The 16,861-nt window shown below is 43.9% G+C and overlaps 1 protein-coding gene across 1 annotated transcript in view; it reads right to left on the bottom strand.

The window, feature by feature from the left end:
• Positions 1-1,141: 1,141 nt before the first annotated feature.
• LOC121673277 (E3 ubiquitin-protein ligase SH3RF3-like) overlaps positions 1,142-16,861 on the bottom strand; it is a 53,877-nt gene continuing 38,157 nt past the window's right edge. The window contains exons 7-8 of the mRNA XM_042046461.1: positions 14,181-14,518; positions 1,142-4,385 (exon numbers count right to left, since the gene is read on the bottom strand). Coding sequence (XP_041902395.1) covers positions 4,217-4,385; positions 14,181-14,518 — 507 coding nt within the window. The 3' untranslated portion in view covers positions 1,142-4,216. The remainder of the gene's footprint in view (positions 4,386-14,180; positions 14,519-16,861) is intronic.

The following is a 16,861-nucleotide window of genomic DNA, read 5'->3' as shown; positions in this document are numbered from 1 at the left end:
TCAGGCACTGGAGCAGAAGCATGGGGCAACATGCGGTACGAAGGCTGGGTGAGGTGTGTGGTATGTGCTGGCAGCAGGGGACTGAGAAATGCCAGAGGAACAGGACCTGGCAAAGTGTGGAGGCGACTGGCACTCCAGACCAGCTTGGAAGTAGCTGGCAGGCTCCTCTGTGCAGCGTTTGGCACCACACTTCTTGCCAGGCAGGGCAGCCAGCAAGGCCTAGCCAAGGGAGAGTTGTTGCCTGCCCACATTTAAATTCTAGTTGTTCCCATGTTTCAGAATTTTGAGTCAGGATCCAGCTGTGGCAAAGAGAGACTCATGTCACCTGCCATGCAGATGACCTGGTGCGTTAGCTGTGCCTCGCTCCTCCCTGCCCTATGTGCTCCCAACTGTGCAAAGAATCACCACCCATGGGAGCCTCTCCCAGAGGTGCCTCCCAGCCAAATCAAGGCAAACACAACCAGACTCACTCATGGACTCACGTTCCTTCTCCAGATGCTCTGCACTGTGCTGCTGAATGGGAATCTCAGGCCTTGTCCAAAAATGAGCTCACACCCCTCACCTGAGTTAAGGGGCATTCAGTTGCCCAGGGTACAACCTGCTCCTTCCTGTCTCCCAGTTCCTTGGCTGTGCATTGCCTGGAGGACACATGGACCCTGCTGGCACCACACCCAAGCCTACCCAGGGCAGGAGGAAAGGGTTCTTCCTCTGCCTACAAACCTGCTCAACCCTGTGACCTCAGAGCACCCCTGAAGCCCATTAACACTATTAGAGGCTGCTCTTTTCCTTGCAAATTTTCTGCTTCCACATCCCCTCCTAGCCTCTCTGCCACAGCCTTACCCTTGCCACCTTGCTCCCTCTTCCTGGCCTGTCCCCACTCCCTTTCTCTGGACCTATGCACCTCTTCTCCACAGGTAAGTTGTTAACTTCTCAAGATTTTGAAGAAATCCCAGATGTGCCAAAAGAAGAATCAAAGATTCTGACTCCTGTTCAGACATCTCTTACCCCTAACAGGTTTTTATTTATGTGGGAATAACTAACTACAGGGTTTGCAGAGGAGTCTTCCCTATTTTCTTTGCAAACCTCAGAGCCACTTATGCTGCTTGTTCACCTCGTTGTCTAATAGAGAGAGAAACCTCAGTCATGTTGCCTTAATACTTATTTTATTTAAAGAATCAGAAACACAGTCATTGTAGTTCATTTGTACTCATATCTGCCAACATTTCCTAAACCACGTTAACATTAATGTATAACAAAAACATTTTCTGAGCTGTGCAAAGTTCAAAGGAATTGTTCAATTACTTGAACCCATTTCTAGAAGAACAAACCTGGCATTTTACAAACTGAGGCCACCAGAAGGAATCTTTTCCCCGCCCTGTTGCAGGAGATGGAGATGCCCTCTCCTCCCCCTTTTCCTGGCATGACAGGTAAAAACTAGACCACAGTATGAGTCGAACCTCTCTCAGTCCAGGACTTTCTGACTGGCACTGGGTCATGTTTTTGTATCACTGGGCTGTATCAAGTTCACCTTAATACTTGTGCTCCTGGCATGGAAGTGATTTGTCCAAGAAGATTACTCAGTAACCCAAACTGTGATGATAAGCAATAAAGAGGGCCCAGAAACAGCTGCTATCAAAATAGAACACCTCCCCACCCCCTCCCCCCCATATTTTTCCTAGCAGAAGGTATGACTGGAAGGGTTGTTGACCATTTAAAAAACCATCATCCTCCTTGCAAAATATATTTTAAAGCACTGATTTAATGATATGACATCTGGACATTTTCCTTGATACTCTCACACACCAACTTTTGTCCTCTTAGAGTTAAGCATAAAAAGGTGGAAATCTGGAACCATTTTAGATCTGGCTAAATAGAATAGGCAGCATGCAAGCTGTCATCCTGTTTCGTTTTTCTGACTGTAGTAAATACACCATGGAACAGAATTTTAAGAGCGTTTTAACCACTGTAAGTTGTCAGAAAAAATCTCATCTCTGACAGATCTAACCCAGAAGTTTAATTGGAATCAATAACACACATTTTGGCATTGCTGACTGCCTAACTGTGCAGTTTACTGTTTGAGGTGCAGTGACACCAGTTCTGACCTGGACCAAATAAGTGGAACAGATATGGCTCTAATCTCAAGCAAGTCTTTCCAGAAGACGTTTTTTCGGTCTCTTATTGGTTATAAAAAGGCAATTTCCTCTCAACAGTAACTAAATTTTTAGTGACTGACTCATTACAATCTGGAATATCAACAAATGCGGCAACATCAAGTATAAAAAGAAACACCCTGAAAGTGATGCCTCCTGGTTTGAAAGTGCTATACTTGGCCATGAACTGTGTTTCTGGAATTGGTTTGTTAACATGTGACAGCAAGAAGAACTTATTTTACAAAGTCACAGAGCTGAACTTAAATAGGAATGCTCACTTACATGGGTTTTGATATGTACTAGTACACACGGCTTGAATGAAAACAAAACTTACACCTTCGCATATGAAATACTGGTAACGCAGTGCTGATGTTCACCCACCGGGCCTCTTCGTTTTAATAAGATCATCTCCAGGTTACAGTGCCTCCGACACGCTTTCAAACACCCACCACATGTGGGCTTTGGCAAACAGCCAGCTGCTGTCAGAGGCAAGGTATGGATACAGCTATGAAAAGCCTTTCAACACGATTCACTCCTCAAGAGCCGACATCTTTTTAAATACTCTCAACAATTGCATTAGGACTTTTTTTTCTCATTCTTTTTCATACAAATAACTGGCTAAACTCACATTTATTGCACCTTTAAGTCCCTGGTAGATGGAAGCTTATATTGCCTGATACAGTTTGTATTGTAGCTTGACGATGTTAAGAAATCCAACAGTCTCCAGAACTGTACATTTCTACAGTAAGAAATCACATTTCCATAACACTAATTACTGCTGTCGCAGACCAGCTCTCATCTCCGTCATGCAATGACAGAGGAAAACTCCATGGTCCCTGTGTGTGATAGAACCTGCAGTGTTCTTCTTATTGCCATGAAAAAGTCAATTAAAATGACTCCTCTGGGAATTACTTCCAATTCTGGAGTCATTATCACTCTCCAGACAGAACGCTGTGCTTCAGCATGGATCTTCAGCCACTCTAAATGTGCAGGAGAGAGCAAGCATGTGTGTGTTGCACAGGCAGCTCCCTCAGGTGTATTTATCGGTGACCATGCAGCTTTTTCTCTTTTCCTCTATGAAGCAAGAACAAGCAGTCTGATCTCAATCTTCAGGTACGTTTCTAATTTTGTATGTTGAATGCAAATCTTGTTGCAGCCTCTCTGTTTAACCAAATCTTTAACGATTAAAAATAGCACCAGATGTATGAAAAAGAGGAAATGTCTGATCTAGTAGGAATATATATAAAGTAGAGCAATTCTTACAGTAAAAAGGTACGTTGTACAAAAAAGCAATGGAAAGTGATACCGAAGGACAAAAAATCCATGCTGCATATAATACGGGCAGAAGACAGGCAAAAGGGATTCTGCTCAAATAACCACAGTTTAATGGTGGAGCCGTACTTCCTCCAGGACCTCCCTGGCAGCAGTGCCAGGACACGGGGTGGTGTGGGACTCTGAGTACTAACACACTCACTGACAAACCTGCGCAGCATATCTTTGAGGTATATAGAAAGCATGACATTAACATTTTGGACTCCTCATTCTTACTTGCACAATGATGCACTGGTCTTTAGCTGAGGTTTTCTCCACCCTCCCCTCTTCTTCCCTTGGTAAAAACAAAATCCCAGTTTAAGAGCTTCCTAGCACACCTCCTTGAACTCTCAAATCCATCTTGCATAGGCCAGTAATAAGAACACTGCAGCTCTGACAAATAAGTTACAGCAATATAACAGCTTTCCTCTTAATTTTTTTTAAAGATATCTTCTCTATAATTTACACAAAAGGTTAACAGCCAGAGTTTCGGTTACTACAGTCCAGATGGGCATCCTTTCAGTCTGTGATTCCAGGTGGAAGGCACTACTTCAACATACCACTGTATGCACTGCACACGGTCTCGGGAGCACAGCGGGGCACTATGTCTCCAGAGCTGCAGACTGAAGGGCCTGGGGGAAGTCTTTGGAAATAAAAATGGCAGTGGTTATCAGTCCAGTTTCTCTTTGCTGTCTCTTCTTGTGCTATGTGGTTTCCCCTGAAAGCTCCTCAGTTGAGAGAGCGGCGATTCGTCCTCAGAAGCTCTCGACAAAGCTCCCTGGGAAGAGGCCCGTCCTGCCGTTCCTCTGCAATGTCCCTTTGTACCAGCCGTCCTCCCGCTTCTTGTGCACAAACACAATGTCACCTTCCTTCAGTTCGATCTCCGCCTCGCTCTGCGGGGGGTATGGGACCACAACGCGGTACCTTTGGAGAAAGAAGTGCAAAGACTTGGTTAGTCTGCACTCGATGGGAGCTGCGGGGCACCAGTACCAGAGATCTTGGGGAAAAAAACTTTTGGAAATATCAGTAAGTTACATTTTCACACACAGTTGTATGCAATGCAGCTACATTTTCTACTACAACTGAGTAAGGTGGAAATTTCTGGACAGCTTGGCTGGAGAATTGACCAGGACGTACTCTGGAGCCAGTCCATGAAAGCAGGAGTGTGTTGTCAAATGGATGGACCACTCATGGTGTCCCTGCTCCCAGCTGTGTGCTGAGCCTGTGCCAGGACTTGGCTGCTTTATCCTATCCTACATCTCTGCTGCAACATGTCTTATTCAGCTCTGCATCTGCTCCATCTGAACATCATAGCATCATACAATGATAGAGCAGTTTGGGCTGGAAGGGACTTTAATGGTAATCTAGTTCAACCCCTCTGCCAGGGACAGGGACATTTTCAACTCAAGCATGTTGCTCAGAGCCTGTGTGTCAACGGCATAAGTCAGCTGGGTGTCATATGCAAACTTCTTGAGGGTGCCACCTACCCATCTATCTCATTGATGAAGATATTGAACAGTACTGGTCCCAGTGTGGACACCTGAGGGACACCACTTGTCACTGATGTCCACTGAGACATTGAGCCATTGACCACTACCCTCTGGATGCAACCATTCAACCAATTCCTTATTGTCCAAATAGTCCACCCACGAAATCCATCCTTCTCCAATTTAGAGAGAGATGTTGTGAGGGACCATGTCAAAGACCTTACAGAAGTCCAGATATATGATACGCTCTCTTCCCTTGTCCACTCATGATGAAAAATGGGGTTTGCAGTGCTCCCACTGCCTGTGACACCAGCAGATGTTAGCTAAAGCAGTTCACATTTTTCTTCGTATAATGTTTCCTGAGAATGTACTTTGGGTCCCTCAAACCTGGAAGGGAAGCTAAAATGGAAAGATATCAAGTGACTTTCAAAGCACTCTCCAAACCAGTGGGGAGCCCCAGTCCTGAACCATTCACAGGGCTCTCTGGGAACTTAGTTTTCAAGTGTCACTTCATTTCAATGAAGTAATGATGTGTATGAGCCTGATACAGCTATTCTGCACTCAGAGCTTATCAGCAGGCATCCTTCTGAGAGAGCACAGACTGGGCCATTTTATATCAACGCACTTGTGTGCAGAGCAGGGAATATATTTCTACTGCACGATTGTTTTTTACCTTCAGCACTTTTGCACTCATCTGGCATTTGGTTAACAGTCAATAACTGTCTTGCTAATTGCAAAGTAATGAATATAGTAAGATAGTTAAAAGTTGCCAATTGATTACCTAAAGCCCATCTCCTGAGAATTAATATATCCACAACTGCTGCCTGGCCACCAATGCCTGAGTCCTGTCTGTAACAAGGTGAGTATTTATTTAACATAATATCCTGCCCCTGGGGACTTTGGCATACCCTGGAGGCTGTGGACCACTCCCTGAGGCCATCCCCAGTGAGACAGTACCAAAGCAAGGGGCTCTCCAGTAGCAGTCACCCATTTTCCTTGCAGACTTTGCTCAGGTGCCTAGTGACTGCAGTTCTGAAACTCGGCACTCCACTTTGACCTGACACTGGAAATATCAGCTTTGATGCTATGTCTGGACATCTCTACAGCCAAACAACCCATTACTTGGAAAAGCATTAAACTCCCTTTGGAGCAGGGGCTCTGTTCTAACACCTGACTATGGCCTTTTTATCTTGACACAGCAACACGGTCGTGGAAAATATATATGTTCAAGTGCCATCAAAAATTTGCAGATCCTCTCTGTACCTTGGTTAATAAATCTAGTTGTCACTTCCCTCCTCTGTGGAAAAGCAAATAACAGGGGTTGAAACGTGTGCTGCTGGCTGGCTGCAGGAAAATGGTCTATCAAGCTATCATCTGTGGAACTGCTACACTTATATTATGAAGCTTTGCCAATTACACTCATTATGCAAATGAATGCACACATTATTTCAAACACTCTGCTGCAGTGTTGATTAATTAAATTATCAGAGTGGAACAATTTCAGCTAGGATGATGCCAAGTTTCAGATCTCACTACTCTTATGCACAATCACAGCACATCGGAGCTCTGCATCAGGAACTCGAGAGGCCTTGAGAAAGAAAAAAGGTTGGACCTCAGTATGAGTTGAGTGCTGTGGAGGTACTCACAGACCATTTTGGCAGGTCAGGAAACAGAAACTCAGAAAAAGGTGGTGTCTTGAGCAGGGTCACTCTAAAGACCCAGCTGGGACTGGCAGCACCTCGTGTCATACCAAAAGCACAGAGCCTTCCTTTTAAAGCCAAACTGCGTCCTCAGAGTGATGAGCTGCTAGTCCCTAAATGGTTCACATGAGGAGGCAGGTGACCACACTCAACAGGAATGCATCCACCATCATAAAAGGGGTTCTACACAGCATCTTCTTAGCAATTTAGAAAAATAAATCTCAGTCACTGCATTACAAAATGAGGCACTTTTTCCCATTCAGGAAACCCTAAATGCTACGGTTTAAATTTAATTAACTACAGTACCTCACAAGATAGCACCGATGAGGTTTTTGATAGAACAACAAAATAACAGCTCCGAAAGACCTTGCAAATCAGTTAAGAGCTCCTCTGTGAGAGATGGAAAAAGATGCGATGCCTTTCCCCACGAGAGGTTTGAAGCAGGGCCTGGGAGAGGCAGCCCGGTGGGGGCTGCAGGGGCAGCAAGCGGGCAGTGTGCTGGCACAGGGAGCTGTGCCGCCCCTCCGCACCTCCAGGTGGCACCTCAGCCTCGCTTATCCTCCGGAACGGAATTGCAAGGACAGCTATTAGCCATATTTTTTTGGCAGAAAAGGTCTCTTCTCCCAGACATCCTCCCTCACTCTGAAAAAGGCAGTCCGGGATACTTCTATTTATAGCTCCCATTTTTATTTCCCTTTCTGTCCCCTTTTCAAGAATATGCTATAAAATTGTAGGTTTTCTTATACCAAACTGTCGCTTGGCATTTTAGATGGATCTCAGTCTTCTCAATTTTGTCTGTGCCACATTACACCTCTAAATTACCAAAATGCTAATTAGCTGGGCAACAATTATGATGACAAATGTGGCAACCACCTCTGACTACTATTAATAATATTTGGTATTTTCTGTTGTAAGTGGTGTAAATCTGCCTTATATAGTTACAATTCTGCCAAATGTTAATCATTTTGGCCCAAATTCTCCACAGTAGTTGGCTGTATCAGGCCAAGGGTCCAACATACAGCCCAGTAGCCTCATCACTTCCAAGAATAACATGAGGGGTTTTGCAGCATGAGCAGGACCCATATGAGCACTTCCACAAACTGCTCTCAGGTCCCATACTTGGGAGCAAAGACTTATCCTGTGGTCTCACTGGTCTGTCAGGGATAGTGTTCCTTCAGAAAATCACCCACTCTCAGCCAGGTTAAATGCATTCAAACCACCCCAAAATGGCACATGTTTAGGCTTGTATGAGCACTGAAAGTAAAATCTCTGCTGATTCATGCTCCAAGCTGTCCTAGCTGTGTGGGACCTCAGAGGTTGCATTTCTCTTCCTTTCTTAGCACTGGGCCCCTCTTTTGTTTTTCTCTTACGGGACAGACTTGATGTTGGACATGCTCAGGGCTGGCTGCCATGGCATCCTTGGATTGAGCACTTCATCCCTGGAGGCCACTGTCCAGGATGCGCAGTGGCCTGGGAAGGGTCTCTGGTGCCCAAGAGATAATACATGAAGAGAGGCTGCAAGTAGTATCAGCAAGGACAGGGGATGGGTTTTGCCCAGACAGGGAAACCCCAAGGAGCTGGAGAGTGGGGTAGAGAAAGGGACGAGGTGGAGGAAGAGGGAGGTGGATGGGAGAAAAACTAGGAGCAGAAGAAGAAATGCGACTGTGTGACTGTGATGAAAACTGGAAGCCCTGATAGAAAGTGTGGGTATGGCTGCTGAGGGGGGAAGCTCTGCTGAGCTGAGTCTGGGAGAGCAAAAAGCCTTGGTGGGAGGGAGCCTGGGGCAGGGACATGGCATCCCAAGAAATAGGAGACTGCATCAGTAGGGGCTGGCACTGGGGCTGAGGGTGGGATGGGCACCCTGGCAGCAATTACCTCACTGAGCTGGGAATAGGTCCATCCTCTGCTGCCAGCGAAGACCTTGCAATCCCACTGTCCCCTGTCTTCATAGCACTTGTTTTCACAGTCAAAAGAAACACCTCTCCCACCCAGCCCTTCATTTGCTACTCCTACTGAAATCTGGAAGGTGCAAATAAGACTCCTAACCTCAAACAAATGTCACATGATTTGAGTTCTGGTTTTGTTTCTTTTAAAGAAGCAAAATGATTAAAAATATCATGTGTGTAGATACATAAAGACATCTACAACCTTGAAATAACCCGAGTGTTTCACACTCATGCATCTGAGATGAAGAAACAGGCAAATAAAACTGCCCATGACTTTACTTCTGCTGCCTTGCAATATAATCTTCCATTATATGACTGCATACTATTTTTCCCATAGGATGCCTGCTTCATTTAGTGCACAAGATGCTACTCTGGATGTGAGTCAAGGTTCTGACATGGGACCCACCCCACCTTTTGCAGAGGTTGGAATATCTCTAGCAAGTGACCATGATGAAATTCACTGAGTAGTGCAGATGTGGAGAAAGTGGCTTCTCTTACTCCTCCAGCTGCAAAGCCTCGTGCCACACTTTCCACAGAGAAAGAGACTCATCTCATGCACACTGGCTGCGTAGGAGTCTTGTCTGGTCTAAATGACTCATACAGGCCCTCTGTCAGTGTGCAGGCAGGCACTGAACAGTATTGATCAGAACTGATCAGTAATTAAGGGCTGAACTCAGGCCTGGACACTGTAAAAAAAACCCCAAACCACTCATTGAGTAAATATGTGTATCCAGGACACTGATGGAACTAGAGCAACTTAAGAAAATGTGCAGTAAGGCAAATTAGGTCTTCAGGGCTAACCTCCAATGTGATCCCATTTACAGTGCTTGAATTTGGATGCTTACTGCAAGTTCTGTTTCTCAAAGTATTGTGCACTATAGATGCGTGAATCCAGTCCTGTGACTCCAACAGGTCTCTTACGCGTTAGGGGTACACAAATAGTTTTGGAGGGAATGGATAATCAGTGCCAATGGAGCATCTAGCCCAGCTGGCCATTGCTCTTGTTTACCAGTGGAGCTGTGTTTTTTCATCCTTTCACTGGTAAATTGCAGAACCTGCAAAGTACCTCTGCACACTACAAGCCAAAATCTGCTTCTCCATAGTAGGGTGTCTGAATCAGCAGCCTTTGAAGAACAAGTCTCAGTTGGGTCTTTTACCTTTCTGCTGGAAATATCTCAGGATTCAATTTCTGAGATGGTTGATTCTAGTTTCCCAGTCCTAAGGCAGGCATCCCTACTCAGAGAAGCATTTAACCATGTGCATGCATGTCACTGTTCAGTCAGAAATTACTCCTTGGGTCATTTCTCTAGTATCACTTTCCAGGAATGAAAAGAACCCTTCTTCTGCTTTCTTTTTTGGCAAAGAAGACATACGAGCACAGCAAATTGAAGTCAATGGGTGTTAAGCACATGCTTGAATGCTTCCTTGAATTGGGATCTCAATCTCTAATGTGGCAGTGATTTGTAGAAAGATACATGGAAACATGGAAGGATCTATTTTAAGGGTCAAACTTACTGTTCCTATCTTATTCTGCAGCACTGTTGTGGCTATGACTTGGTTGAAGGCTGCACAAAAACCATAGAAACACAGTACAGATATGCCAGTCGTGACAGTAAGTCTGGCCACAGCTGCTTTATCACAATGTAACATGGCAGAGTTAGTGCCAGTTACTATAAAAGAGTCAACAACGCGTGACATGTTTTACTCAGGTTTGCCTCTGGGAACAGTGCCAGGCAGCGAGGGGAACATGACTCATGCACACACACATGCACACTCAACTCTCCTGTTTTGCTTAACGTACAGTCACATTTTCTTGAAGGGGGTGGCAAGGAAAGTATTTTGTTTTGGTGCTGCCAGGCACACAGCACACCCCTCCTGTGAGCTGACACCGTCAGTGGGATGTGGGCAAGGCTCTGGCACAGTGCCTGCCTCACCACAGTGTGTCCCTGTACTGGTCCCGTTTCTCGCACCAGCAGAAACTGGATGGAGCAGTAGGTGGAAAAGAGTGTGTGGGGCACACACAGCCTGACAGGGTATTCACTTGGCAGTCAATCACTGCCACATGAAGTGACAAGGACACCACCTGGGAAATTTCTCTGCCCTGCTGCTTGGACTGCTGGATGCTTTATGGCAGAGAGCAGCTGAAGGAATGTGGTTTTATAAACTGATAGTGGGAACTACACCCAGAAGGCAGAGATGGGCTCTGACTATCCCAGCAAACCAGACAAATATGAAGGCTAAATGACAGGAGAGCTAGGAGTAATTTCCTTCCTAATCCAGTCATCTATAGCCAGGCTTTGGAATATCAAGAAGAATAAAATTGTTTTCCTCTCTATGTACAAAAAAAAAAAAAAAAGAAGACAGACTATAATCATTAATAGCACCTCCAAGAGGGTGAAGCTTGCTTGCTTCACCTTTCTGCCTACTGGCTGCAACACCCAGAAAGGTCTGCACTCTCAGGCAGCAGAATAGGCAATTCATCCCTTAAACAGTGAGTGAGCTGCAAGCAATCAGAGCCCTTTAATGCACCTCTTGGTGCACTGGGTTTGATCAGTAACCTGGATGTGGCGAGTGCTGGAGCTGCAAGCCAACCTCTATAGGAAAAGTAGCGGTGCTCTGCTGCCTGCATGAGCCTCATTTTGAATGCCGTAAATATTAAGGAATGTGCTACTTCTTCCAACCTTTCAGTGCTCTGTTTCTATGTGCACAGATGGGCGTTGGGAGACAGAAAGCCAAGTACAGCTAAGTGTACTGAAATGCTTTGCAGCTTTTTAAAATTTCATCCAGCATCTGAATCTGTTTATCTAACCTTTTTTTCCCTCTCCTCCCTTTTCTTTCTCAGAGAATTGCTCCTACTGTGCGGATGAAATGCATCAAAATGCAAACAAGCAAAATATGGAGCTGAGTGACGTTGAATGCAAGTTGCTCCATTGCCAGATGTGAAAAGAACAAGTGGTTTGAAAACCATAATTTGTTTTAAAAAAAATATAATTTGGTACTTCTGAGAAATTTGATGATTTAATGAGCACAGATGGATGTGGGATGAATTTCTAGCAGACAAGTGTTTAATGTATCTGCTCAGATTATTCCAGGACTAAGCATTATCCTTCCTAGTGCATGAAGGTAATTAATATTTCCCATTATGGACATGAAAAAACCCATATGATCAGTTAAGGAATGCAGATACACCAATGATATGGAAGTTAATTCATAAATCAATTAAAGAATCTTGCCTGCTGTGTATAATTATGGTTACTTCAATTATAGCTTATTTTCAGATATAAGACTCAGGAATCAAAATACGTAAAATCAGAGTAAGTTCCTTATCACCATATACTGCAGCTGGAAGTATTTACTCAGTTTTAGCACTCTAAATCTATTTGCTCCTGAATCCAGCACAGCTAAGAGAATGCAGGTAACCTTTGTCTCTCTGGTTCTATTCTGCCACTTAAAATAGTTGTCAGTTAAATGTTTCCCTACCTGGACCACCCTCAGGTGGACTGAGAAATTTGTAGGGTATGGGACTAGCCCTGGCATATTAAATAATGTGTCTAGAGTTCTCTATAGTAAAGCTTTGAGAGCAGTGTATTAACACCCAGCTCTGGAGACATCAGAGGCTGTACTCCCCGGCTTCTTTTCACGGTTACATTTAACTAAAGGTGCAGCAGCCCACTGATGTAGTTACACTGGTGCTAAATCTGGTTTATATTGATTTAACTTTTCTTATAGCATTAATCTGAACTGATGTAGACCAAATTAAGTGTGCCTAAATAGGGATTGGTTTTTCACTCCTTTTACTAAATTGCTTTTTCATGGATTTTAAGGGCAAGAGACTACTGCGGTAGTCTGCTCTCACTGCCTTCATTACGATGCTGAAGGACTTGCCTGTATTTATTTCTGCTTCAAGTCTAACAGCTGCACCTGAACAAAAGCATCTCTTTTGGAAAAAAGGCCAAATCTAGTGTAAAAATATTCCCATGTCTGTCCTGACTGCAGTCTCCTACAGACTGTTACCATGCCATTCCTACACTCTTTACCAGGTCTGCCAGAGCTCACTGTGTCTCTCATTGCAAGTATATAGTTTAAAATCTTCCATTTTTCTTATGATGGTTCTCTGAGTCCACTTTGCATCAGATTATCCTCTTCTGAAATATACTGTTACTCTGCATTCACATCACCAGAATTAGTGATTGAATTAGTTCTGCAGCAACAGACCTGCCCTACCCATCACCCACATCCCACTTCACTCCTCATTCTGCAACAGGAAAGGTTTTATGTTGACAGTGCAGGTTCAGGACCCCACTCTTGTTGGGCTACACTACATACATTAATAACCATTTTCTAGTGATTTCTGATGTAGAATTAGATTTGATGCCAGTGAATTAATTTTCAATCCACTTAGTATCTGCTGGGTTGGTTGTGTAGTTTGCTCAGCAAGAGGTTTTATGGTAACAAACCAGAAGCCTTAGGAAAGTTTAAATGTATTATGGTGTCGCTGTCAGCTTCTCAACCAAATTCCAGCCTTCATTCAGGAAAACACTGTATAAGTTATGGATTGTCCTGTAATCTCCCTTATTATGCATCATCTACTTCATGATCCCAACTGGATTCAGGGTCAGGTGGCTTGCCCAGTCCATTTCCTTCAGTCTCTTTCATACACTCAGACAAAACTAGTTTCTTTCCAAACTCTGTGATTTTAATGTTATTTCAAAATTGCTTTAAATACCAACTCAAGAGTGTTCCCTGAACGGCTCTTTGAAAATTCTTCAATGCTTTTGTGAAAAACATGTTTTCCTCAATCACCTTTTGAATGTAAAGTATTTCAACAGCACTGTAGCTGTGTATTATCTATTCCCTTCCCAGTTCTCAAACGGCAGTCTTGTAGAAAACATTTATCTGAGCCCAGTGTGACTCTGCACGTGGATTTGAATTGTCTCTTTTCTGCACCCCCCTACCTCTTTTCTGGTCAGTTACCTCTCTCTCCACCTGCTTTTGTGTTTTGGTGTTCCTATTCTTTTCTTTTCAGGTTTGCAAAGTCAGTTACTCCAAGGTACCAAGGTGCAGAGCAGGCTGCTGAAATGAACTCCAGAATCACCAGCACATCCCTCTCTAGAAATGAGCTAAATTTTTGGTAACAGGTCACTGAAGATGGCCATATCTGTAAGTATTCTAAACAAGAAGAATTTTAAACAGTCTTTGGTATTGCAGAACAGGACATGTCCAGATGAGACATACTATATCAAGTCCTTAAGCGAAAATACAGGAATCCCATTTAGAATGTGGCATTTGCCAACAGCATTTACACCATTTGGGCTGAGAAAGCACTGCTGTCCTCCACATTTAGACCAGGGCTCTACAGTGTCATGGACAGGTGCTCTTAAACACTTCTTTAAACCTGCATGGTGTATCAACTGATTTTCAATGGGACAGGGCATGTAAGCCCTGTCTTCCTAAAAGACAGCTGAGCCACCTACAGTCAATCCATAGAACCTCAAAACTGCAACAACCCTTGAGCAAGTTAAACTTTCATCCCTCCTCCAAATGCTCCCTGTGCATGCAGACAACCTCAGGAGAAAAACAGCTTACCTTTCCCGGGGCAAAGGCTTGGGCTCTGGCCGAATAGCTGCCATGGAAGAGAGGGGTGGCCTGGCAGGTGAAGGGATGGAAAAATTCAAATCCAAGGAGCCTGTTTTCCTGTGCAGAGGCTCCAGCCCCATGGCTCCTTGCATTTCACTCTCGATAGGGCATGAGCCAGCTCTGCCGTGACTGGAGAGGGAGGACAGCTCAGGCCCCACTGCCCCTTGCAGAACTCCTTCAATGGCTGTCTGGGGGTCATGTGTGGGGGACACAGATGGTGGGGAGCGTGACTTCTTTTTTGTTGATGCTCCTGCTAGAAGTTTCAACAGCCCGCTCTTCTTCTCCTTCTGCAAAGGAACCAAACAAAACATGGGCAGTGAGGAGACATACCAACTCCCTTTGCTTTTGTTTTGGAAAACCTCAGTGTCGAGAGGCAGGAAACCTCTCAATACGGCCATAGAAATGGATCCAGGTAGAACTTGAGCTTTCTGTAATAAAGATCCTATGAAAATCCCTCCCCATCAAAAAAGGCTTCAACTCAGTAGAGGAAGGACCAAACATACTGCAAAGATTACCCCCATTTTCAAATCTATCCAGGCAGTGATCATGTGCCTTTTGAAAGAAGGAGTGCAGCTACAGCGGTACAGCAAAGCTACAAACTTCCCATGCAGAGAAAATAGCAAGGAGAGCACTGCCTCTCTCTTCAAGGAGAATCCTGTTCCTCAATAGAGATATATCCCACAAGTGAAAAATCAGGACCCATGGCTAAAAACCTCTGCTGGGAAGCACAATGGGCTGAGGAGAGATTTCAGATCCCAGCCCACTGCAAGAGAAGCATTCATTACTGCCTTTTACTACCTGATGCAGATTTACAGTAGGGAGAATGGAGGCACAAGAGTCGGGTTTAACGCCTCTTTCCAGAATGTGCTCCCCTTTACATCCTGCATCACACAGCAATAACTATTCGTGTCTCCCTCCTAGAAGTGGGTCACTTCCCCTCATGTGTTAAGGTAAAGGTATCACCTTGATGTTTGAAGACAGACCACAAAATTCACAATTGGCAATTGCAGTGGCAGTGCATGGGAGGTTTCAAAGTTCTACAACGGTTTCTGACACAGAGAAATGAAAAGATGATAACAGCACCCTTTCAATTAATGGGGGAAAAAAAAGTTTAGCCTGCATTACTGAGGAAACACATCTGACCTTTTGGATTTTATAACAGTGTACGAAATCCTGCTGCACATTTACCTCAAGCACACACAAATACCCAATACTGTCTTTGATCTTGAAAGTTTTTTGGCTAGAGGTTTGTATGTAGAAGCTGGCTATCCTCTGGTACATGCTCTACAATGCTAGGTTAGAGTTGCAACCAGCAATGCTGTGCAGTAAATTTTCCATTTTTAAAAATGATACAAGAAGTTCTGAAAAGGCCTATTAGATTTCTTACTCTTTTGTCAGAAGCACAAGCCATTACTCAAACTATCTTCAGAGACTCAAAGCTGTGAGGTTTAGCTGGATTTGATAATTTGCTCAATAATAGGATCCCAGGGGATAAAATCAAACCCAGAAATGGCAAGACTTATGGAAAAGAAACTATCTCTCTATATTTAAGCAGGAACACTCATTGGAAATATAAGCCAGTAATTTATTTATTCTCTGTAGACAAAATGTCCCATGCAAGGTTTAAAATCATGCTCTTTTATGTTCTGACTGCTGAAGTAATTTCTCAAAGCAGCTTTAAAGAATAGAAAGGATACAATAAAATAAATATAAGCTTTTAAAAGATGCTTGGATTTACTACAGTAAATGTACTAGGAGTATCTGGTATCTCTGCTTCCAAAGTTCTTGTCTGCACTCTTTAACTGCCATGGACCGGTAAGAAAACAGAAATACCTTAGATGTCAAGACACAGAAGAGATAAAAGGAAGCACAGTTGTCACAGATCCAAAGTCCACTGATTTTTGAAGAGCAGAGTCTGAAATGTGCATCCAGATCCTGGTCTCCTGCATACCACTGGTTATGTCTTAAAAGAGTGTTTTGCACTTACAGGATGAAAGGATCCATCCTGTGAAGATGTTCACCCAGGCAGAATCCATGGTAGCTAAGGGAGCCTGGCCATATGGCACCAGCAGGTTAAAAAAAATTAAATAAATTCCCCTGGAAACAACAGGAAAGCAGACCAAATGCCCCTGATAAGTATCTTCTTTCCCTGATGGGAAGGGACTGTATGGAAATTGTGCATTCTGCAATTCACCTGAAACACCAGAAAAAATGCTTCAGTTTTTCTCTTGTTGTCTAATTAAGAAATATTGTTGTTGTCATCATTATATAAAATTTTTGCAAAACTCTTCTTTCCCTGTGGCACACTGAAACAACAGCTCTAATGATCCCAGCATCCTGTGTCAATATGTATTTGAAGGTGTCCAAAGGTCAGTGACAGAATACAATAGCCATTGTGGGGCTCTGGAGAAACGGCTATTGTGCAGCAGTGAGCACTTTGAGCCTCTTTAATTGGCAGCCTTGCAAATGCAAAGTAACCATGTGAACTAAAGCCCTGTATAACGAACAATTAATATTCCTATGTGGTAGCAGCTTTTCTAATTTTTGCTTCTAATTTAAATACCTTGGCAAGCTTTCATTAGAAAAGCCTTGTGGAACTTACACCATTTAAGGCACAGAAGCAAAAATAT

Source organism: Corvus kubaryi, unplaced genomic scaffold, assembly GCF_017639235.1.
Source record: "Corvus kubaryi isolate FWS band 111438036 unplaced genomic scaffold, C.kubaryi_AGA036_p1.0 65309, whole genome shotgun sequence".
NCBI lineage: Eukaryota > Metazoa > Chordata > Aves > Passeriformes > Corvidae > Corvus > Corvus kubaryi.
Note: the sequence above shows the minus strand (reverse complement) of the source record. Positions and strands in the feature narration are given on the sequence as shown.